Source organism: Erythrolamprus reginae, chromosome 1 (genome assembly GCF_031021105.1).
Source record: "Erythrolamprus reginae isolate rEryReg1 chromosome 1, rEryReg1.hap1, whole genome shotgun sequence".
Lineage (NCBI taxonomy): Eukaryota > Metazoa > Chordata > Lepidosauria > Squamata > Dipsadidae > Erythrolamprus > Erythrolamprus reginae.
Window position 1 is genome coordinate 346,414,794 of NC_091950.1, and position 25,148 is coordinate 346,439,941.

General features: G+C 39.2%; 2 protein-coding genes across 5 annotated transcripts in view; one reads left to right on the forward strand and one right to left on the reverse strand.

Annotated features, from left to right (window-relative positions):
• RASGRP3 (RAS guanyl releasing protein 3) overlaps positions 1-2,883 on the forward strand; it is a 54,220-nt gene extending 51,337 nt beyond the window's left edge. For all 3 annotated transcript variants that reach the window (XM_070734144.1, XM_070734145.1, XM_070734146.1), the window contains 2 exons: positions 100-452; positions 1,995-2,883. In XM_070734144.1, coding sequence (XP_070590245.1) covers positions 100-452; positions 1,995-2,003 — 362 coding nt within the window. In that variant the 3' untranslated portion in view covers positions 2,004-2,883. The remainder of the gene's footprint in view (positions 1-99; positions 453-1,994) is intronic.
• Positions 2,884-5,473: 2,590 nt separating this feature from the next.
• FAM98A (family with sequence similarity 98 member A) lies at positions 5,474-25,148 on the reverse strand. Of its 2 annotated transcripts, none has more exons than XM_070734148.1 (9): positions 25,025-25,148; positions 24,526-24,585; positions 19,650-19,798; positions 19,160-19,294; positions 18,001-18,185; positions 15,968-16,048; positions 13,841-13,957; positions 8,880-9,047; positions 5,474-7,254 (listed from the first exon to the last, which is right to left on the reverse strand). In XM_070734148.1, the coding sequence occupies exons 2-9, from the start codon at positions 24,576-24,578 to the stop codon at positions 6,475-6,477; spliced, it is 1,668 nt and encodes a 555-aa protein (XP_070590249.1). In that variant the 5' UTR covers positions 24,579-24,585; positions 25,025-25,148; the 3' UTR covers positions 5,474-6,474. The 2 variants fall into 2 exon arrangements, with proteins under 2 accessions (XP_070590249.1, XP_070590248.1); XM_070734147.1 differs by having other exon boundaries at positions 24,526-24,630.

Genomic DNA, 25,148 nt, shown 5'->3' on the forward strand with positions numbered 1-25,148 from the left:
TATTTTCAGGGAAACAGGGTAATTTGCGATGTAGCCAGCATTTGTTCCCTATTTGTACTTTACATTGGCTTAATTGATTTGCACTTTGTTGTATTGCAGTACAAGATGAAGTATTTAAATTCCCCACTGTAAGCCCACGAAATCAGGACCTTGACAGCAGAGCAATCACGCTTGTAACCGGCTGCTCGCAGAAGATTTCAGTTCAACTCCGGCGCGTAACCACTAGTCAAGCAACTCAGACAGAACCCTTGTGGAATGAACCAGGTTGGGGTGATTCAGGGTCACACACTTTCCCCAAAATGAAATCCAGGTTCTACGGTAAATCTGGAAAGAATAAAGGTTTTGCAAAATGGGAGAATGAAAAGTCTAACATTCCAGGCAACAGAGACACAGCGGTGCATGTGATGGATCAAAATGGAACAGAAACACTCCTAGAAAGACAGGAAGTCAAGGTTTGTACTATAAAAGTCTTAAAATCTTGTTTTAAGCCCTTTCTTTCTCAATATACTATAAACGAAACAGTGGATGTGATGTGCCGGTGCCTGGAGGCTGTTGGGGTCTGGATGGGTGTCAACAGACTCAAACTCAACCCTGATAAGACGGAGGGGCTATGGGTTTTGCCTCCCAGGGACAATTCCATCTGGCCGTCCATCACCCTGAGGGGGGAATCATTGACCCCCTCAGAGAGGGTTCGCAACTTGGGCATCCTCCTCAATCCACAGCTCACATTAGAGAGTGTTCGGAAACTTCAGATCGTGCAGAATGCAGCTGCAAGAGCAATCATGGGTTTCCTAGGTATGCCCATGTTACACCAACACTCCGCAGTCTGCATTGGTTGCTGATCAGTTTCCAGTCACAATTCAAAGTGTTGGTTATGACCTATAAAGCCCTTCATGGCATTGGACCAGAATATCTACGGGACCGCCTTCTGCCACACGAATCCCAGCGACCAGTTAGGTCCCACAGAGTTGGCCTTCTCCGGGTCCCGTCGACTAAACAATGTCGTTTGGCGGGACCCAGGGGAAGAGCCTTCTCTGTGGCAGCCCCAACCCTCTGGAATCAGCTCCTCCCAGAGATCAGAATTGCCCCCACCCTTCTTGCATTCCATAAGCTCCTTAAAACCCACCTCTGTCGTCAGGCATGGGGGAATTGAGATATTCATTCCCCCCAGGCCTATACAATTTATACATGGTATATTTGTGTGTGTCTGATTTTTAATAAGGGTTTTTAGTTATTTTAAACATTAGATTTGTTATATGTTGTTTTATTATTGTTCTTAGCTGCCCCAAGTCTACGGAGAGGGGCGGCATACAAATCAATCTGTCTGTCTGTCTGTCTGTCTGTCTATGAATGAATGAATGAATGAATGAATGAATGAATGAATGAATGAATGAATGAATGAATGAATGAATGAATGAATGAATGAATTTTAACGTGTTATTTTTGCATCTGTACAGGGCGAATTATACCTTGTTGGTAACAGATTATGCCTTGCTGATAGGAATGGCACATATATCGGGTGCAGCATATAAATTTAATAATTAAATAAGTGAAATAGTCATCAACAAGAACTATTGCATATATTCAGGAACTTTTTTTTCATTAGCTGAAGTAATGTATTTATGGAATTATATGTTTACTGTATATATCCTCTCTATTATGAGTGTATTTGAGATTGGCCACTATGTTACATATGCTGTGCAGAAATTTTATATTTAGAACTCAATACTGGAGATAAAAATGATCAGTTTCAAGATTAAAAGCTTCCTGCTGACAGAAAATCAGCATGGCAAGTTGAATAGATAAGGCATATTCTTATCCATAGCAGCAAATAAATATTAGCATACAACATAGGCAGATTAAAGCACAGAATCCCTGCATGTTGAACTGATACGAATCCAGCCTGGTGATACTATTGATTTTGTGTCTGTCCTCCTTAAGTATGTATATCAATCTCCTAAACAAAGCACTGAGGATTGTTTCCTTTATTATAGGCTTGTTGATCTGCTGCAGAAAATCTGCTCTCAGAAGACAGTCCAAGAAAACAGTGGGATATTTTATAAGTCGCCTGGATACGGCTGAACTTCATACCAATGTTAAATTCATCGGATTTTATCACTGGTGACAGTTGCTTAATGACAAGCGTACACTATTTATTTTCTCACACAAGTAATTTGATCAATCTTGCACTGATGGAAAACAAAGGAACAAAGAAACATTATAACTGCAGAACATCCGCAATTCTGTTGCCAGCAACAGAATCCTGGCTCTGAATCTTATCACTACTAAAACCACCACTACCAAAATCACATGGGCTTATAGAAGTATCAGTTACCAAAATTCCTGGATCCAAATTTTGTCAGCCTTCCAAATTCCATCAACAACCGAAAACTGATTTTCTATCTGAAACTAAGAGCTCAGATCCCCCGGAGGCTGCATTCACATATTAAGAGTCATTAGGTTGAGGGTTTTCTTTAAAAAGTATTATTTCTCAGCACAAGTATGAAACTCTCTAAATTTTTATATTCAGATTGTGATAACCCACAATGTGTGCTTGCTTCACAGAACTGGATGAAATCAGATTATATACTTGGCATACAAAGATTGTGGAATTCAGATGGTGTAATTTAGCCTAGCTTTTTTCAATCTTAATCTCTACCAAGTGCAGTTCACAATTCCCATCGTGCCCAGCATGGCTACGAGCCAATTTCACCTGGAAGGCACCAAGCTGAAGAAGATTGAAAGAAGAATAAACATTGATCTTTCACGGTTTCCTAGAATGATGTAAACATGTATTACATTTAATTTCATGGTTGTTGGAGCGGTTTTGTTGGTTTTCACACTTTTTCGCAAACTGGAAATAAACACTGTGTTTTATAAATAGCAATTGCTTTACAATGTACAGAACATTTGATGAAAGTCAGACTTGATAGAATTAGTATCCATTCCTAGAGATTCAGTAACATTCTGATTTGTCATTTTGCTCAGTGCTGTAACTTTAAACAGGCTAGCTGCAATCATGCATCTGCTTGAAGCATTCATTATCCTGTAAGCTAATTTGTAAGTCACACAGAATCTTGCCACAATAGTATTCCATGATATGGCCACAAAGATCTTCTGAAATCATAAAATTGTTGCCTTGAGAATATGGAAATCTGCCTATTTAAATCCAAATAGCTGGAGTGATTTCAGTTCATAACGTATTCTGTTACAAGATATAAGGGAACCTTTAAAACAAAATTAATATTTAGTGGATTTTATTTCTCTGTAATATCTGGCACAACTTCAACCAAATTGCCAGAAAAGCCTTTAATTCGTAAACCGAGGTGCTGGCCTTAAAATCACAAGATTTATCCATTTTTAAAAATTCAACATTTTTGCATTATTTGCAAGCAGCTAAAATATAGTATTCTTCTTATTCTATTGTGATTTTAAAATTAGATGTTTTCCTAGATATGTATGTATATATTACTACATAATTCCCACTGGAGAGGGTTAGGAATAGAAGCACATAAAATGATTAATACTGCTTAAGGAGAAATCTTTTCATATGTGTATCTATAGCTCACCTCTATTAGTCAGGTACCAATTAGCATTCCATATCTTTGGAAATTCCCAAGAGTACAAAAAATGTACAATTGATAAATTTTGTTGCCCTTGTGCCAAGAAATTCCTCAATTTCTGTTATCCTATTTTAACATATGTTAACAAATTATGTTGAACCTAAAATATTGGGTGTTCTGTTGGATAGACCAGGAAGTCAAACAAAGCCCTCAATAGAGCCTTTCCATGGTGTTATCAAGAGTGCAGTCAATGACAGACAAGCTCAATACGGGGGTGGGGGGGTGGGGGGGGGTGTTTGAGCCTACAGGTGGTCCTCAAATTACAAGTTCATTTAGCAATTGTTCAAAGTTACAACAGCACCAATGAAAATGACGTATGACCGTTTTTCATACTTGCAACCTTTGCAGCACCCTTGTGGTCGTGTGATCAAAATTCAGACACTTCGCAAGTAATTCGTATTTATGACAGTTGCAGTGTCCCAGAGGGGGTGTCACGCGATCCCTTTTTGGACTTCCTGACAAGTAAATTGAATGAGTAAGCCAGATTCATTTAACAACCAAGTTACTTTCACAACTGCAGTGATTCGCTTAACAGCTAAGGCAAGAAATGTTGTAAAAGGAGGCAAGTGTCACTTAACAAATGTCTCACTTAACAATCGAAATTTTAGGCTCAATTGTGGTTGTAAGTGGAGAAATATCTGCACATACAAAACAAAGAATTGAAAAACTGCTTAAAGATCAACTGAGCTTCACAGCCAAGAATACTGTACCGTACTTCTCAGAGTATAAAACACACCCTTTTCCTCCCTAAGAGGCTGAAAATTTGGCTTATACTTTGAATGTAGCTTTTTTCAAAGCTTTTTTTTCAGCCCTAACTTGGTGCTAACCATCGTCCCACCTCTTACCTTGCAGGCTTTTTCATTGTTACTCTCTCAGAAGAATGCTTTTCCAACCCTAAGTTTTTGCAGGGGTTTTTTCATTGCTCTACTTGCTCCAAATAGGTTTCTTTCCAGCCCTAAAGAGGTGCTAACGATGCTCCCAGCTCTTACCAGCTTGCAGGCTTTCATTGTTACTCTCTCCAAATAAGGGTTTTTTAAAACTCTAACCAGGGGATAAAATAATGTGCTGAAGCTGATCAAGCTAAGGATGCTAGCCAGATGAATACCTGGTAGGGAGATCCCTCCCTTTTCTTCCCCCAAAACTAAGGTGTGTCTTATACTATGGTAATTTTTGTTACTTTCACAACAGATTTCTTTCTCTTGTGATTTCATTCCATCATAGTTCCTATATTGCCACAAAAATGTAAAGACATATATATGCAGGATTTTTGACAAGTGATATGAAACACCGTCCTTTAATCCAGTGATGAAAGAATTAAGCATTTTTTTGGTTGTGAATCAGGAGCAGCACCTAGTGGAGATTTGTAAAACAGTGAACTATTTAATGCTGCAAATATTGAAGAGTTTTAGGAACTATTTTACTGAGCTATAATTATCTTATTTTCAGAATCTAGTGACCAGAATTCTCAATAGTTTTAGCACAATGACTTCAAAATCAAGTCCATGGACTTGATGAATCAAAGAATGCCATGCAAACATGGATGAAAAATTAGTTGGTGCCCCTGTAAAGTGAACCAATATATTTAAGAGTGGGTTAAGTGTTTCTTCTGCCATTCCCATTCTCACAGCTTTCTAAAATTGCTCTGTACGAAGTAATTTAGTATCAATAATAGAGCACAACCAGTTACTGCAAGATGAGAATGTCTTCTCATCTTCCAATCTCCAGTTCTGTTTACTGCAGAACTTTGTCAACCAATTCAATTTTACAGTCTTAAGGTGCTTCTTCTACCTCACGCTAAAGAAACAAAAGCAATTTATTTTAATGTAATGTTAAGGACCAATAAACCAAAGGGAGAACAGATGTTTTTTTATTGCTCACCTTTTACAAGAGCACACCTTCAGCCATTTTCTTTCACAGCTTGACAATATTTCTATTTGCAAATAAACCAAAAAAATAAAAAATAAAAATAAAGGCAAGGCGCACTAATGCAACTTTTAGTGAAGGAAAAATGTAACAAACTGAGCAGAAGGGCATTTTATCTCGAGTTAGATGACAAAATGAAACCATTCTGCATTTCAGGTTGAGTGGTTTTAATTAGTGCATAAAAAAATGGTTCCAGGCTGCCATTTACTGCTAGCTAGTTTCAAGTAAAAGTTAGGCTGATCAGAGGACCAACTGGTTTGTAATCGATGAGAGCAAAATGGACGTATGGGGAAGCATGGGGCTATTTCTAGTCTCTCTTGACAACTTAGCTTGACTAACTATAATTTTGCATGGCATGAGCGTCAGGACTTTTGATTTGACATGTGTTTTCAGTCAGAGCAATAAGGCTACTTGAACAAGTTACCAGCAGTAGAGCTCATATAATAAATCCAGGACCTAGCAAAGAAGGCTGCCATTCTTTGCATAGTTAAAATGCTTAAATCCATCTGACTTAACTGGACTTACGCACAGCTAACTACACAGATGTGCAGCGTTACAGTATAGATCTGAAGTCAGCAATCCAATATGGTATATAAATAAGAGAAGGATTTACATGGGGAAAAACCAAGCCCATGTAAAAAGATAGGCATCCTGGTTCTCACATTACTTGCATGAACACCCCATGCATTCTGAATCTCCAGTTTACTGTAAGACATAGAACCTCGGCTGCGGTATTAAAGTTCTGAGTCCTGGAGAAGAAAACTGCATTTAGACTTGGGCAGTGGATCCACATTTTCATGTTATGCTCAAAAGCACAAACAGTTTTGAAAGGTCAGCCTGACACGTCGACTGATATTTAAGTCGAAAAGAAAAAAATAAGCAGACTACTATTACATGAGCTCTGCCAATTGAGAAAACTTTTATAGCCTCAACTTGTGAAGTGTCTTCCTTGTCCAAATCCAGATTGATTGTACTGATACCCCCCTTGCTGGAAATGCTGCTCAAACTGACCCCCCTGATTAATGTTCTGTGCACCTCTTCCTCCCCAGCCACCTCCTTGCCCGCCACGGTTGCCACGGCCTCCGCGACCACCTCGCCCGCCTCCACGACCTCCACCTCGATCACCAGTGTGCCCATCTTGGTATCTGTTGTCTTGTTGATAGGAGCCACTTCCACCTTGATAGCCACTTCCTGAATACGATTGGTAACCACCATATCCGCCTCCTTGGTAGCCACCTCCACTGCCGCCACCGTGGTAGCCCCCAGTTTGAAATCCAGAATCTCTGTAATTGTTATCCCTATAGAGATCTTGATAGCCACTTCCTCCTCCATCGGTCCAGCCACCTTGAGGTTTTCCTCCTCTTCCTCCCCCTCTGCCACCATGGTCATAGCCACCACGCCCACGGCCTCGCTCATGGCTGCCGTGTTCATGACTTCCTCGGTTTCCATAGGATGAGTCATACCCTCCTCGGCCTCCTCTTTCGTAACCTCCTTGGTCATACCCTCCTCGGCCTCCTCGGTCATGACTCCCTTGGTCATAGCCTCCACGTCCTCCGTATGACGACTCATAGCCACCTCTCCCGCCTCTGCTCCCACCACTTTGCTGTTGAGGACCATCTTGCCTTTTCTGCCATGGTGGCATCTCAGGTGGAGGTGGCTCGATTTCATTGGGTCTCCCACCTCGGTCAGGCACTCGGCCCATAAGCACCTAAAAGGAAACACAACCAATATGGCGGAAAAGTAAATGCAAAAGTATGGCAATATATACTGCTCAAAAATAAATAAAATAAAGGGAACACTCAAATAACACATCCTAGATCTGAATGAATGAAATATTCTCATTGAATACTTTGTTCTGCACAAAACTGAATGTGCACAACAGCATGTGAAATTGATTGTCAATCAGTGTTGGTTCTTAAGGGGACAGTTTGATTTCACAGAAGTCTGATTTACTTGGAGTTATATTGTGTGGTTTAAGTGTTCCCTTTGTGTTTTTTTTTAGCAGTGTATAATTTTCTTTTATAAAAAACCCACTATGTAAATTTGTAGTCCATATAAGGGGGGGGGGGGACACATAAAACACTACAATGAAAAATACAAACTGATGATTTAGCAAGGGAAAAGAAGCTTCCAAAGAGACAGATTATTAGCATATGGAAAATATTCTATAGCCAAACTGTTCCAAGCACAGACCAGCCAGTTGAGTATACTATGCTTCAATTAAAGGGCAGTAAAGTAAAGGGGAGACAAAGGGAAAGATATCCTGGAAATATCATCAGGTATGTTAAGATACAGGCATGCAGAAGAGCAGAGGAAAGATCCACCAGTCTTGCCTATCCATTCTATTAGCACCCTGTAATATCCTTCCAGGCTTTGTCATGGCTGAAAACCAAAACATTCCAATTTGATCAGATTGTGACACTCTCTTCAAATAATCCAACCAAATTGTCAAACTACAGCATGGCTTGTTCTTGCAAAGAACAGTAATTAATTTGGGGGAAGTTAGGATCTAAAGAATATCATAATGGCAATCGAATTTACAATACAGCTCAATTCAAACAGTGTGACTGTGTTATGCAAAGCTCTAAGTCTGAAACTCTAAATAATATATTTATGTTTTTACTGAGCTTTAATTATGAAAGAAAAATATCAAACTGATTGATAGAGTACAAAAATAGACTGGGCTATGTATACAGCTTCCAAAGGTATCAAATAAATCCTTCAGTGGAACAAACCTGGCATTCATTCCTTTCTAATGTCAGATGTAATCTACGGTATCTGTTACAGATGATTTACTGCAAGCATCTTTATATCCCTGAGTACATCTGTAATCAAGCGTTACATTACTTTTTTTATGAACTAGTTTGCTAGCTGGTACATCAGTACAAATATGACCATGATACAGTTTTGCTTAAGAACTCATATATTGCTTTTTACAAGCAAGTATAAAAACATAAACCAAGTAACTAAATTGCCATTAAGGATTGATCATTTCCAGCTCAGAGAAGTGAGCTCTGATGTGATAACGTCATAAATCCTAGAGAAGGAAGGAAGGAAGGAGGGAGGGAGGGAGGGAGGGAGGGAGGGAGGGAGGGAAGGAAGGAAGGAAGGAAGGAAGGAAGGAAGGAAGGAAGGAAGGAAGGAAGGAAGGAAGGAAGGAAGGAAGGAAGGAAAGATTTTGGCAAAAGTGACTAGAAAAAGGATGGAAGCTCAATGTTTATATATGCACAGAAAACAATTACATTTTGCATAAGTACAATTTATTTCCAATGCGATTCCTTAACAAAAAACAGATATGTACAAATTTTAAAAAATCATCTGAACAACAGATACCTTATTAATGGCACATGCAGTCTTTTCTCTGATAGAGCCACTACTAGTCCTCATTATCTTTGATAAATCCTGCCGAGCTGCCAAGAGGTGTGCAACAGATATAGCGCATTTAGCAGATAAGATGGCACGCTTTGGCTGATAGACTTTAGCCAATTTCTCTGTTTGGCTCTATTATACAGAGAGAGAGAGAGAGAGGAAGTGAAGAGAGTCAATTGCATGAAACATTCAATGAAACAATTATTAAGCATGTCGGCATATGTTGAAACAACATATGAAAAGTTTTTATAACAATGGCTGTATTTACTCATGAGATAGTATAAAATGAAAGAATAAACTTTCTGGCCACATTGGATTATTTAATGCTGAAACCTTCCCTGTTTCTTCTTTGTTTCACCAACCATACTTAGGTTGGTGAAGTGCTTTGTTATATATTATGTGAACAGTCTAATTAACAATGTGTAAGGTATATGCTGTCTAACATAGCCATCTCCTATCTGGTGCTTTTAGATATACAGTAGTACATCGACATACGAGTTTAATTCGTGCCAGAGCCGACCTCGTATGTCGATCAATTCGTATCTCGAACGAATGCATTTAGATTTGGCTTTTTGCACCGAGATAACTGGAAAAAAATGGAATTCTTGCGCCACCTAGTGGACGCTCGGCTCGTATCTTGAATTTGAGCTCGGGTGTCGAACAGAAATTTTGCTCCCGTCTCAGCTCATAACTTGGAATACTCGCATGTGGAGCAGCTCATATCTAGAGGTACTACTGTATTGAACTAGAACACTATTAAACCATTTAATACATTCAATCAGAGAAGGATAAAGTAAGACTTACTCTACCTCCTGGTTGGGACATTGTATATATAAGTATCTTTTAAATTTGGAATACAATTTCCCTCCCCCCCACACACACACACCTTTTGTCAATAGCCTTGATAGCCATTTAAGTTTGAAACCTTATTTCCATGACAACCAGCAATTCCTACATCCTGCTTTTAGCAGATACAGTCACTGAAAGTTGTGAAAAATCTATCTTGCAAAAATAAAATCTATCCTGCAGCAAATAAAGAAGCATAAGATTCTGAAGACATAGATATAATTTTTTCTTGTCATTTCTTCTCCAACTTTCCATACCGTATATCCTACTTAACCACAGCTGCTTGATCTTTCCGTTCAAGATCTGTGCCCATGAAAAACATTTTAAAAAACATACCAGGTGACATGGACGTTATTTTCCAAGTTGGTTATCGGTAATGAGTGTGAGCAGGATTGGAAAGAAGCTGATAACAATTGGTGCATTTACTGGAAAGCATTGTGTCCTCTGATGGTCTAAGAGAAGGGTATCAAACTCAAAGCTTGGGGCCCCAGATCTGGTTCACAGGGTGCTTAGATCTGGCCCGCAGGTCCACTGTGGAAATAGTGACCTTGCCAGCAAAAATGAAGTTCTGTTTTCGCTGGCAGAAGGTTGCAGGAGGCCACTGCAGCCAAAAACAGAGCTCAGGAGCCAGTTTTCTCTGGTAGCCATCACAGGCAGTCCTGACCCGAGTGATGGTGAGTTGGCCACGCCCACTCCACTCCCCCAAGGTTAAACACAACCCTGATGTCGCCCTCAATGAAACTGAGCTTGACACCCGTGTTCTAAGCCATGGGTGTCCGACTTTTTAGTTTGCTTGGACCACACTGAGCGGAAAGGAATTGTTTTGGGCCGCGTATAAAATATATAATTAATGTATATGAAAATCACATGATAATGTTAAAAGCTTACAATCAGATTACTAACTATCCAGAGCTGCATGCAACCAGTGAGCTGGACACACCTAGTCTAAAGCCCTGAGGGGCCATTTATGGAAGTTCTTCCATGCATATGGACTGAATTTGAATCTATGGCACATCAATAATAATGTTGTGCTGAATACATGGATCTTCCACAAGAATAAGGAATTTAGGAGAAAGTGTTTTAGGATGAATGGGATAAAAACTGAAGAAAGGGAAGTTAAAAATTGGACAGTAAAATGAACAGCCATAGCTCAATGGTATGCAAGAACTCCCAGCTCAAACTCTGCAATTCTATAGGTAGGATTAGGAAAGGACCATAACAGAAAATGAGCATTGATTTCAACATGCCGTTTCCAACTTGGTGCCTTTCAAATACAGTAATACCTCGTGATACGAACCCCTCATCATACGAACTTTTCGAGATATGAACCCGAGGTTCGGAATTTTTTTGCCTCTTCTTACAAACTTTTTTCGCCTTACGAACCCGCCGCCCCAAACGCCAAACCCAGAAGTTCAGTAAAAGTTCGGGTTCGGGAGAACACTGAGAAGCGCCACCGCCCGGCTGTCACCTTCGCAGAAGAGCCATGGAGCTGTTGGCCGATCGGGAGGCTCAAACGGAGGTGGGGAATCCCAATAGGGAATTCCAGGGGCGGAGCTTTGAAGACACGAAGATGTCCTTCCTGGAGTCCACGTTTCAGCTGGCCAGGAAGGACGTCTCCATGACGTCAAAGCTCCACCCCTGGAATTCCCTATTGGAATTCCCCACCTCCGTTTGAGCCTCCTGACCGGCCGACAGCTCCACGGCTCTTCTGTGAAGGTGACAGCCGGGCAGCGGTGCTTCTCAGAGTTCTCCCGAACCTGAACCTGAACTTTTGCCGAACTTCTGGGTTCGTCGTTCAAGAGAACGCCGGGAAGTCCCCCGGCTGTTTCGGAAGGTGACAGCCGGGCGGCGGTGCTTCTCGGTGGTCTCCCTAACCCAAACTTTTCGGGTTCGGCGTTCAGAACGCCGAGAAGCACCCGACTGTTTCAGAAGGTGACAGCCGGGCGGCGCCAACCAGCAGAGCTCCGTTTTTGCGATTATTATTTTTTTGGCTTGCACCCATTAATCAGTTTTATATTGTTTCCTATGGGAAACATTGTTTTGTCTTACGAACTTTTCACCTTACGAACCTCCTCCCAGAACCAATTAAGTTCGTAAGACAAGGTATCACTGTATATTAAAAATTAAAAAGTCGAATGGAAGGTATGTTGAGGGTAATCCATCACCCCCATCCCAAATACTCAGACTTTTCTCTGCCTTTCCATTAGCTTTCCCACTTTTTAAACTACTCCAAATAGTGTCTTTCACTCTGTTTTTCTTCTCCTATTTAGAGGGAAAGAGAAGAAAAAGCACAGGGCTCTATTGTCATTAGTAGAGGGGGCTTGGAAACTGTTTCTGTTCATAGATCTTTTTACTAGCAAAAGAAAATGCTGCAAAGTTTTACAAAGCCCAGCATGGTATTTCTCAAGATGTAGGCCAAAGAGGGCATACTATATGTATTTTCTCCACAATAATTGGAGGACTATAGTCTGTAGTATTTGTTAAACTCACACTTTATAATTTGTGCCCAAAAGATTCTAATGTTTATATAAAAGGTTAGCCATTTCTCCACCCATTAATTATAATTTAATAATAACATTGGCTGCCCTTCTTACTATAGGTTACTCTGGGCAGCTTACAGTCATAAAAAAAATGTCTAAATATATCTAAAATCATAGATTAAAATTTAAGGGCACGTGGGGAGGGCAAGGGCTGAGTGGGGATCTGTTGTTACTCGATCAATCACCTCCAGTGTGCCGTTCCCCCATTGGGGCCCCAGGCCAACTGGCAACTCTTTAGGCCCTGATGAAAGGATGGGAGGATTGGCACCAATCTCACATTGGAGAGGCAAGATGTTCCAGGGGGCAGGAGCAACAGCAGAGAAGATTGACTAACTGGGCTGACGGGACATGCTGCATGCCTCCTCTGCAGGTAGGAGGGAGACGGGCCAATCCCAGAGGGGTGAGACAGTCCAATGTACCCAAAGCCATTCCAGATCCCTACAAGCTTCAAGCAATGTGAGTGAGTGGCTACAGCATCATTTGGGTCACCAAGAGTGGAAACACAGTGGTACCTCTATATAAGAACGCCTCTACTTAGGAACTTTTCTAGATAAGAACCAGGTGTTAAATTTTTTTTTTGCCTCTTCTCAAACCAGAGCCTCCGGAAAAGGCAGAGAAAAGCCTCCATAGGGCCTCTCTAGGTATCTCCTGGGAGGAAACAAGGCCGGAAAAGGCGGGTAGAAGCCTCCATGGGGCCTCTCTAGGAATCTCCTGGGAGGAAACAAGGCCTCCACCCTCCCTGTGATTTCCCCAATCACATGCATTATTTGCTTTTACATTGATTCCTATGGGAAAAATTGCTTCTTCTAACAAACCTTTCTACTTAAGAACCTGGTCACGGAACGAATTAAGTTCGTAAGTAGAGGTACCACTGTATAGAGTTGGGTGACATCAGAATACTGTACATACCTCAACCCATGGTGATGGATGATCTCGGCCAACAGTTTTATATAGATGTTGAAAAGGTGTAAAGAGAGTACTGAGCCCTGTGGCACTCTACAGCAGTGTTTCCCAACCTTGGCAACTTGAAGATATTTGGACTTCAACCCCCAGGGAATTCTGGGAGTTGAAGTCCAAATATCTTCAAGTTGCCAAGGTTGGGAAACACTGCTCTACAGAATAGTGGCTGAGGGCTGGACCTCTCATTCCTTATTGATACCAATTGGAACCAGCCATAGAGAAAGGAGCCAGACAAGCTCAAAACTGCCACCCAGCTCCTGTAACTACCCCAAAAAGATACCGCTCCGAGTCCTCGGAGAGGGGCGGCACACAAATCCAATAAATAAAATAAATAAATAATAAATACCACAGCTGATGGTATCAAAAGCCACCGAGAGGTCAAGGAGAACAAGCATGGTTGCACTACCTCTATCTCACTCTCAACAGAGATCATTGACAAGTGATAGCAATGCTTCTTTCCATCCCATAACCAGGCCTAATTCTGACTGAAAGGGGGTAATTACAAAAGCTAGTTGTCTTAACTACAGACAAACAAACTTTTTTAAAAAATACAATTTGACTACAGAAAGAAAACTATACCTTTGCTCGATCTGACCAGCCAAATGACTGTACAGTTACATCCAGACGTTTCACTAATAATTTTCTACGAACTTCATATTCATTGGCTATGGCTTGATTAATAGCTTCGATTTTTTCCTGAAATGAAAAAAAAATCACACATATGATAGATTCTCTCAAAACCTTGTATTGCAGGATTCAGTTCAAATAATATCTCATAGAAATATATTGGATCACTCAGGCAAAAGTATCTAATTCCCAGTTCTAATTAAAACTCCCTATTTTGTATATAGGAGGAACTGTAATTCAATAGTAATTATAACAAGGCTACTAAACCACAGTTTGATCCTGTGTAAAACCGTGATTAGCTAAATAATATTAAACTGCACTTTAGAAAACAAGATTCGAAATCTGGTTTATCCACAAGGAGACAAGAAAAGCAGAAATGGAAAGAGAACATGGTTCCAACACTCAGCCAAGCTTAAGAAATTACATACAGGAAACCAAGATCATTAGTTTGGAAACAGCTTTTAGTGCAACAGATTGTGTTAAAATTCATAGAAACATAGAAACATAGAAGTCTGACGGCAGAAAAAGACCTCATGGTCCATCTAGTCTGCCCTTATACTATTTTCTGTATTTTATCTTAGGATGGATATATGTTTATCCCAGGCATGTTTAAATTCAGTTACTGTGGATTTACCAACCACGTCTGCTGGAAGTTTGTTCCAAGGATCTACTACTCTTTCAGTAAAATAAATAAAATGTTTTTCTCTGATAGATAATGAACAGAATGAGACTCACTAGTCTTCAGATAACAAGTACAAACTCCAGATAACCTCTAGAGCTGTGATGGCGAACCTATGGCACGCGTGCCACAGGTGGCATTTGAAGCCATATCTGAGGGCACGTGAGGAATTGCCATGTCAGCTCTAACATGCTTGTGTGAATTGTCCAGTTGATTTTCAGCCTTCTGGAGGGCAGGGGGGGGAAGAAGTTTTCACCCACCTCAGGCTTCAGGAAGGCTCCTGTGTATGGTGAAAAATGGGCCCAATGGGCCTACTGGAGCCTGTGGATGGCAAAAAAATGGGCTCAATGGGCCTACTGGAAGTCCATTGGGCCAGTTTTTTGCCATTCACAGGCTCTGGAAGCTTTCCTGAAGCCTGGGGAGGGCCAAAAACTGCCCAACGGGCCTACCAGAATCTGGAGGCTTCAGTGAGCCCCACACGTATGCGTGGAGGAGGGCAGCAGGGGGGCATGCGGGGGGGGGGGGGACATTGCATTATGGGTGTGGGCACACCCTTTTGTTACCCGAGCAAAAAAAGGTTCACCATCACTGCTCTAAGAGGTTCTCACCGGGGTGCCCAACTTTGGCAATTAAAAGTTGTGAATCAGTTGGGGAATTCTGGGAGTTAAAATTTGTAAGTCTTAAAGTTGACAAGTTTAGATACTGCTGTTGTAAACTATATTTTAAATTTGACAAGATCAATATTATTTTTTCTCAGCTGCTTTTTTCCAAAGTTTAGCTTATTTTGTAATATGTCTCCTAAACAGAAAAAAATGTAAAAAATATTGAATAATAATGCGCCTTATAAAAAATATCTTGAACACACATCAACTGATTCAATCTATTGTTTGATTCAATATGTTATTATGGGCAAAATGAAAAGGGACCGATCCTCTGGAGAACATTCATAATATAATGATTGCAGTGAAAAGCTAATCTCATGTTTTCTAATGAAGAAAGAATATTAAAAAAAATTAAAGAAATAATCAAACGGCTCACAGAAAATAAGCAGCATAAAGCAGATATACTAGAATGCTTCTGTTTATCTTTTCTATTTTTAATTTAAACATGTCTTGCTTCTCAAAACTGCAAAAATTCCCTACTTAACTTTAACTGCAATGTCATGGCATTCTTGAAAAGTGTTATTTCATAGTAACATAGCAACAAAAGTTTATATTGTTAGTATCCCTTAAAAATGATTTCCAGCAAATTTCAATCTGCTTTACATTTACATTTTTAGAATAACAGAGTTGGAAGGGACATTGGACCTTGTTTTTTTAATGAATACTTTAATTAAATACAGAACCAGTGCCAATGAATAGAATTAATACCAGTAGTGAGATTTATAAGAAAATCCTTACCCAATGGATTGGACCCAATGGTTTCGACAATAAAGGTTTTCCTACATGATTTGAAGGAACCTTTGCTAATGTTTCTTTTAACTGTAAGAAAATAAATTGTATTAGTGGGTTATACAGACCAAAAGCATAAATATGCAGCTATTCAGATTTGTGTTTCAGATCTATGTATAATTAAACATAATAGACCATGTTTGTTCAAGGACATCTCATCTTTTCAACTCCATTGCTCTCCCAACAATTATTCCAGATAATCCAGATCAGGCATGTCAAACTCAAGGCCTGGGGACCAGATCCGGCCCGTGGGGTACTTAGATCTGACCTGCGGGGCCACCATTGAAAAAATGAAGGACTGGCCTGCGGTGTCTTTGCCGGTGAAAATGGAGCTCAGGAGGTCTGTGTATGGCCCTCGCAAGGTCCATTTTGCTGGCAGAGGGGTGCAGGAGGCTGTTGCAGCCGAAAACAGAGGTCAGGAGTCCGTTATTGCTGGCAGAGCGCTCAGGCCACCACAGGCACCCAACACGAGTGACATCAAGCTGGCCACACCCACCCCGGCCCCCCAAGGTCAAACACAACCCTGATGAATATTGCCCTCAATATAATCGAGTTTCACACCCGTTACAGATGTTCACCCAATCTTCCATTATTTCGAGAAGAATAGTGGGCTGCAGGAGCAGAGGAGGAATTACTCCCCCGCTCTGCTTACAAATGGAACTGCTACTATATTTTAAAGAATCCTCTGTGACATTATATATTTATAACAACTGAATGGTAAAATACAGAATTGTCTTGATAAAAGAATAGGTACCTGTTGCAATGTTTTTTAAAAATAAAGTGTATGAAATCAAAATAAAGTAAAAAGAATGATACAAAATCCATAGCATGTCAGTACCATTGTCTTTCGTAAATTACTTAAGACCCATCTATACCGCCAGGCATGGGGGAGTTGAGACACCTTTCCCCCAAGCTTTTTTATATTTATGTTTGGATATTGTATGTGTTGTTTGCTTTTTAAATATGATAGGGTTTTAATGTGCTTTTTAATATTAGATTTGTTTTCGCTAGAATATTGGTTTTTATTGTTGTTGTGAGCCGCCCCGAGTCTTTGGAGAGGGGCGGCATACAAATCTAATAAATTGAACTGAAATTGAATTGAATTGTTAACACATCGTGTAACACAGCAAAACTTCATATTTAAGGAAAAAGTTATAGTATTCAAAAATGGGTAATTGCTTCTTTATTCCAGCAATCTTAAGTATAATATGAAATCTGCCAACATAATTGTTTACTACCTATCTTCATTTTCTATTATAAAATTAATATTATGAAGACAGCCACCATACTTTCTCACATGGATCAATACCAAACTGCATGATTCTGAAGAACTTGATGTTTTACCATTTTGGTTAGCATTATAAATGTAAGCCTCTCCTACTGATTTTGAAAGTTATAGAGGGACTAAGGAGGGCTCGTGTGTTGTTTGTACATCAATAATATATTTTAAAATCCTCAGAAAAACATTTATGATTTCAAGCTATTCTGGGAAAAATATGGGAGATTCCTGCATTAGCTTACCAAGAAATAACAGAATGTCTTAAAATAGAATAGAATAGAATTTTTATTGGCCAAGTGTGATTGGACACACAAGGAATTTGTCTTGGTGCATATGCTCTCAACGTACATAAAATAAAATATACATGTAAGGTTTTATCGTGTTAGTGACAATTATGTTGGTGATAATTATGAAGAAATAACAGTTTATTCAAAGCACCTGAACACCATGTTCTACAAGCCAAATTGGGCCTACAGTGGAATAATCTCTAGGTTTTTACAAAAATCTCTGACAGTTAAAATGAGCCGACTAAAATTATAGAAAGATGATCTTTTTTGGTAATATTGCTACAATTGTTATAGCTATCTCCATTCCCAAGAAGGCTTACTTCGTGCCTGTTTTAATTACTTTTTCAGAGTAATATGCCATTACTTATGCACTATGCACTAGAAAGCTACTGTATATTCAAACCTATAGTTCTTACCTTTTTTTCTATTCCACTGAAGAACTGAAGCATTGTTATGTTGGCTGGGGGCTTTGACATGCCTAAAGCAATGCATATGCCTTTTAATTCCTGAAATACTTCACTACCAGTACCTTCCTGAGCTTTTTTCGGGGGAGTATTCACATACAGCATTTTAGCAGCTTCTAATTCTGAGATGAGGTATGCTGAAAGATGAAAAATTACCATTCAGTACAACAGAGATCATTTTTAAAATGATCGCTTATTTTAAGCCAAGAATATAATTTTGCACACTACATTGTGAGAAATGATTAAATAAAAAACCAGCCTTAAATAGAGTGACCTAAAGATAAATCCATAGCCAATAACAACCCTGGCTACAGAGCAGAGAAAAATAAATTATTGAGTCAGAACATGGTATTATTCATAGAATAATAAGGAAAATTAAACAAAGTGTACATCACATAGCTAAAATGGAAATTTATTTTCATGTATTTTTCACAAACCAGCCATAAAAATTTGTAGTTTCAAGAACAGTTTATAATCTAAAACACCAAAATGATAACTAAAGACCAGCAGCCTTGCAGAAAAGTCTTCTGATTCATAACATCACCTGTGAATTTCTTTTAACTGTCAAGGCAGATCATCTTGCCAGAAAATGTTATTCCTAACAAGCAGGGGAAAATGTGCTTATTTTGATTCAACAACCAATACTATAGCTACATGACTTCTGATTTATTTGGGACATGGTGCAGTGCTATTCAAATGTTCTTGGCTAATGTTATTCCATCCTGTGAATAAGAGCCATTAGCAAATCAGGATAGTACACAATCTTAGTGTTAAATTATTTCTTTTCTGGGAAAGTATAAATCTAGGCCTGATGAAAATGTCAAGCTCAATTAACAGCACAAGCAGGACTGTCCTCTTCTGAATTAAACAAAAATGCAAAAAATTTAATCTTCTATGGTATTCCATGGATGCATTACCAATAGGACTTGAAGCTGGTGCCTCAGCATATCCAATTTCAGTTTCTCTCCAATTACTATTACATCCCTTCCTGTGATTCTAAACATCAAAAGTGGCTTAATGGTTACCACCATTTGCAGAATACTATACTAACTACTGGTATATAATTTTTTTCTTCATTTTTTACTGTTTTCTGAAGTTTCATTTAACTTACTGAGGAGCAGGAGGCAGTTTTTTTGATTGAGAAGGCGCTTGGTGACGTCTCCTGATGTTAGTGTTGTATAAGGACAATTCATTTCACCTAATAACCCACTAATTTCAAGTTGGAACTCATCTGCTTCACTTGGACCTTAAGACATAGATATTTTTTAGGTTACAAAACACTTCACTCATTAAATGTCCAACAAATAGTCAACATTGATTAATGAAGTTTAAATTGCAACACTTTTCTTGAAAGTGCAAATAATAAAGTTTTCCAATAAAATTAAAAATTAGAATGCATTGTGAACGGGGGAGGGGGGGAGAGGAATGATTCAATCGTAAACTAATCTTTTTGGGATATGCTTAATAAATATATGCACATAAATAGAACTATTCGTATTAGCTGCAGTGCTTACATTTATACTGAAGGAGATACATAATCAATGTCAGGATTGGAAGAATGACACAACTGTATAAGTGATGGTGGGATCTTAATTACTCACTGTTAGTTGCTTGTACATTTTCCTCTAGTTTGCAAAACAGTCTCAACTCTGAAACCAACCAAGCACAGAGTTTGGTATATTCAGGGGAAGTGGCTCCACCAGAAGCTGCCAGGGTCAGAGCTCCATCTTCTAACAATGGACCTTTGTAACTAATAAACAAAACAAACACATGATATCTCAAATCCCTTCTGCAATGTACAGGATACTCAAATTAATTGTATATATAATATAACAGAAATTATAATACAGTCGTTGGATTGCGCCGGCAATTGGGACCAGGACTGTGGTCACTAGGGATGCAGTCATAAAATATGCCATCACATGACTCCATAGCTTAGCTAGACAATCCCAGCAGTCACACTTGCCATCATAACCCCAGGGATGTACAAGGCAAGATAATAGCTGTGGGCAGGCAGTGGGAAGCACAGGTGGCCAAGCAAAGGCTGCATGATAGTGGGTGGGAGTGCTGAGGTTGTGTGCTACGGAGCATGGGCAGATCAGGAGGTGCTACAGAGCCCGTGACCTCTGCAATTGCACACTCTGTAGTGGGAGTCTCCTCAGGAGTAAAAATGGCAGGAGTGACTTATAGGAGCGATTTGCAACTTCCCTTGCCCAATGCCCCATTGATTGCCTTGTGGAAAGCAGACAATGAAATCTGCAAAAGGCAATCACTTTACCATGGCTCACTGCAAAATTGTAATTGCAAGATGGACACCAAGTATGCGGATCACAATCATGGGGGATTTTGTGATGGCTGAAACTTTACAGATCATCGGCTTTAAATCCCCCTCATTCAGAGGTGTTATAATTTGAAACTGTTAATAACCCGAGAACCAACATGTAATTGGAAATAATCATTATTGATTTTAAGGAAACTTCCTGCCAAATTAATGAGCATAGGAATCTTATATCTCCATGAAATTCAAAGTTCTATTACATGCATATTTACTTTCCCCCCTATTTCTTTAACTTTTTGAGCTCCTTGTATCAAGGACCTGTACTATACAACCATGGTGGTGTCATTGGGGGGGAAATGCCAAATTTGTGACCAAAGTCAAATGGTGCTAGATATTCTATTAATTGTATATTACTTCCGTATTTAAAAATAGACAAGGCATTCTCTGTTGATTGTTGGAAATGTATCAATCAAGTTGAATGGTTTTTCATCTTTGGTGGCAATAATGTATAACTCACTTTTGATAAATAATTTTAACACAATGAAAAAATGTTAAGGATGGATTTCTCTTCATATTGCAATAAATATTACTAAATCTTAAGCAAATGTTTATACCTTTTATGTGATTATTAAATTCTGTCATGTTCCATACAGACTCTTATGTAATACTTAAATTTAAGGTCAAGATATAAAGTCATACATACTTTACTAATAAAAATGTAATTAAATTTCAAGGTTGGAACTCAAGACAAATTACTATTGTTCTCATGCATTCACAATAATTTCTCAGCTAAGTCTGTATATGAGGTTAATTACAGATTTTTAAAAATGTGTCCTTGAGATTTCAAGTCCATACACCTGTGACAATTCTTAATGATTATAATGTCTACGGGGATTCTCAGTCTCCCAGTCACGGCTGTCCCAAAGGTGCTTTTTCATTTCAGAGCTGAAGAAGCTTCTTGGATGAGAAGCAAAACACCTTCAAAGAAAAATCAGAAAGTCTAGTTGCCTCTTGAAAAAGCACCTTTGGGACAATGGTTATATTATTACTTGCTACTTCTAGTCACAAAGATTGAAGATGTATCCTGCAAAATAGATTAGCAATGGTTGTTTAAAAAAACTGTTAGGCATTTTTTGTCTTTGGTGATCATAGAAAAGTACCTGATCATACAAAACTGCTGATTCTATCAGTTTACAACAGCTAGAAAAAGATCATTTCAACATCACTAATGTAATTATTAGGCCTATATCATAAAAATCCAAGTTCAAGTCTCCTTTAAACAACAGAACTCAGAGTTTGGGAGATGAAGTCATTTTTTTCAGCTTATCTGACAAAGATGCTGCTGTGAGGATAAAACTAAGATCCATGGATGCAACTTTCAGTTTCCAGAGAAAAGGAATGATAAAAAGTGCAATAAAACTTCACTTGGTGATGTTGTAGTACATATGGTCTTCATTCAACAACCACTCCTTTGGTGACTATTTGAACAGTAGTGGCACCACATAAGTGGCACTTACAACATGTCTTCAAAGTTCCAGGTGTTACAGGACCCCCATGGTCACATGATTGTGATCTGGGTGGATGGCAACCAGCCTCTATTTCTGACAATCTGTTGGCTTCCACAACAAAGTCAATGAGGAAGCCAGTAGAAAGTTGAAAATCACAATCATTGCTGTCACTAAATGGTGCAGTCTCAGAAATTGTGCTTTATGACATTGTTTAGCTATGGAAATTCCAGTCCCGATTACCGTTATCAAGCAAGAACTACTTGTATAACCATGATATCTTATCTGTTCATACGGCTTCCCTAGGTGTACTGAATAGGTATCACATCATGCTGTGTTAAATTTGGAGAATTCATTTCTGTGTATGTATAACTCCTATTGTACTAGCTGTGAGCACAGTAGCTATATGAACACAGATTCTCACCATAGGCCACAGAAATAAGGGGAATGCTAATTCCCACCCTATTCTGTGACATTTTTAGAAGTTACTATAAGATTGTTCAGCTCTTGCTATTCACCACTGGAGGGGTCTATGAGTCCAACCTTCCCCAGTTTGATTGGTGCCTAAATATAGTTCTCATAAACACATCTGGAAGACATTATAGTAGGAAAGCTGATCTAGACACTTTTGCAACATATTGCTCACATCAGCTCGCTATCGGAAGCATTCCAAATTGGTGAGTGTGACTGACTGAAATCTCATTCTTTTCAACCTGTATTGAATGCATTGGATGCACATAACAGGAGATAGAGCTTCAATCAACTGGTCCTGCCTACTATTTTGATGCTACAGATGCTCCTCTGTATCCTGCATAGAATAATCTTCTGCAAGATTGTTGAATGTTGTGTAGATATTTGTTTACTTACAAGTTCTAAAGTGTACATTTTCTGCAGAAAAGTACATATACCATCATATTCTCTACTGCACTCAAAATATTACATTTGTATCACAAATTACCACCCCACTATTTTCAATAGTCTAAGATTAAAGCCTTCAGGAATATTTACTATATATATTACTAAAACAGATGCTGTAATCACAAGAAATCAATCCAACAATTATTTAAGTTTCTGGATTTTCTCTGCAAAGATTTATTATAATACAGTATTGCAATACTAGACAGATTAAAAACATATACTATATGCTACTCTCTCGGGCATATTGCATATTATGAAATCCTTCTCAGTCATCATAAATATACTTATTTTGCCCTTCCTTAGAAGGACTTCCTAGGAGTTCCTTCCATCTAAATTAGTTCCATTCTAACTTGACTTCAGGTATTCCAAGACTATTAACTGGAGCGAAGTGAGTAGATCTCCCTGTATATGATGCAAATTTTGTTAAAAAGCCAACTGAAGGATCAACTGACAAATCTCCATTTCCCATCCAACCCACATAACAGGAGACACTTCAAAGAGTCAGGAATTAAAGTTAATTGATTAGAGGAGAAATAGCCATAGGAACGAAGCATCAGGAAAAAGAGAATATCTTCAGAAGACAATGTGATCACCCAAAGAGAAGCAGAGCATGCTAAAAAACAAAACAAAAATGGTTTTAAAAAATGGAAAAAGAAAAAGAGACAGACAGACAGACAGATATAGATATATGTATATGTGTATGTTTGTGTGTGTGTGTCTGTTTTCGTAGATTTTCATGGGTACAGGTATGAAGGTTCTTGGCATATTTAGGTTTCTTTCTGTGTATATATATATTTTATATATATATATTATTTAACATGTATATATTTGCTGATAAGTGAAAAGGAAGGGAGACTAATGTAGATCTATTTCAAACTTATTATACATATTATATTATTACATATACCTCAAAAAAATTAAGGGAACACTCAAATAACACATCCTAGATCTGAATGAATGAAACATTCTCATTGAATACTTCGTTCTGTACAAAGGTGAATGTGCTGACAACAAAATGAAATTGATTGTCAATCAGTATTGTTTCCTAAGTGTACAGTTTCATTTCACAGAAGTTTGAGATCTGAATGAATGAAATATTCTCATTGAACACTTTGTTCTGCACAAAGTTGAATGTGCACAACAGCATGTGAAATTGATTGTCAGTCAGTGTTGCTTCCTAAGTGGACAGTTTGATTTCACAGAAGTTTGATTTACTTGGAGTCATACTGTGTTGTTTAAGTGTTCCCTTAATTTTTTTGAGCAGTGTGTATATATCTATCTGTCTATCTATATATATATGTGTGTGTATGTTTGTGTATATATAAACACACATATATATACATACATATATATGAAGGTCTTGGTATATTCGGGTTTCTTCCCATGTAGGATTCAGAGATTTCTGGTGATGTTCAGGCTGGTGCTTCTGTCCTTGTTCTAGGGTGAACAAGGACAGAAGCACCAGCCTGAAGATGACGAGTGGGACCTCGTCGAAACGTCACCAGAAATCTCTGAATCTTACACGGGAAGGAACCCGAATATACCAAGACCTTCATACCTCTACCCATGAAAATCTACGAAAACAAATACATATATATATACACACACACACACACAGTAGATAGATAGATAGATAGATAGATAGATAGATAGATAGATAGATAGATAGATAGATACATACATACACACACACACACATATATACACACATATACATACACACACACGCACACATACATATATATACACACACACAAACATATTTCCCCTACTCACCCGAGGTCTTCAAGTGACTCTAAAATGTCATTCTCCATGAGTTCCAACTCCATTCTGGGGCTTCAGATTAAACACAAAAGGAAAACGAAAACTAAATTCTGGAGCCTGCAAATGATTATGGAAGGAGGGGGGGAGTGGGAAAAAATGATTCAATGAATGAAACAGACTCCGAGTGGAATGAGCCTTTTCCTCCACCGTCTCCTCAACCTCTGCCCCCCTGCCCCCGGATAAGGGGCGAATCTGCCCCAGTTGAACTCTGGGCGCCTTGTATTACCCACCGATTTCCGGCTCTCTTGTCCCATCTACGGTGACCCCCCCCCCCCCCCCAATTAAGCCGCCACCCCGGTTCCACACCACACCGTTATATACAGCGCCGTATTCAGAAGTAGGTTTTTCTTTTTTCCCCTTCTCTGCAAAGGCGGGAGGGGGGGGCAGAGGGGGGGGTTCCTTTACCCTCTGTCCCAACTGCACCCCCAACCCCCCCCCCGCCTTCACCCACCTCCTGCGCAGCTGCTACGCCGCGGAACGCTGCTGGGTTGGCATGTCAGAGGAGGGGAGGGAAGGGCGGAGACAAAGAAAGCCCCCTTCCCCCACCCCCCATGTCTGACCTCTCACCCGCCTTC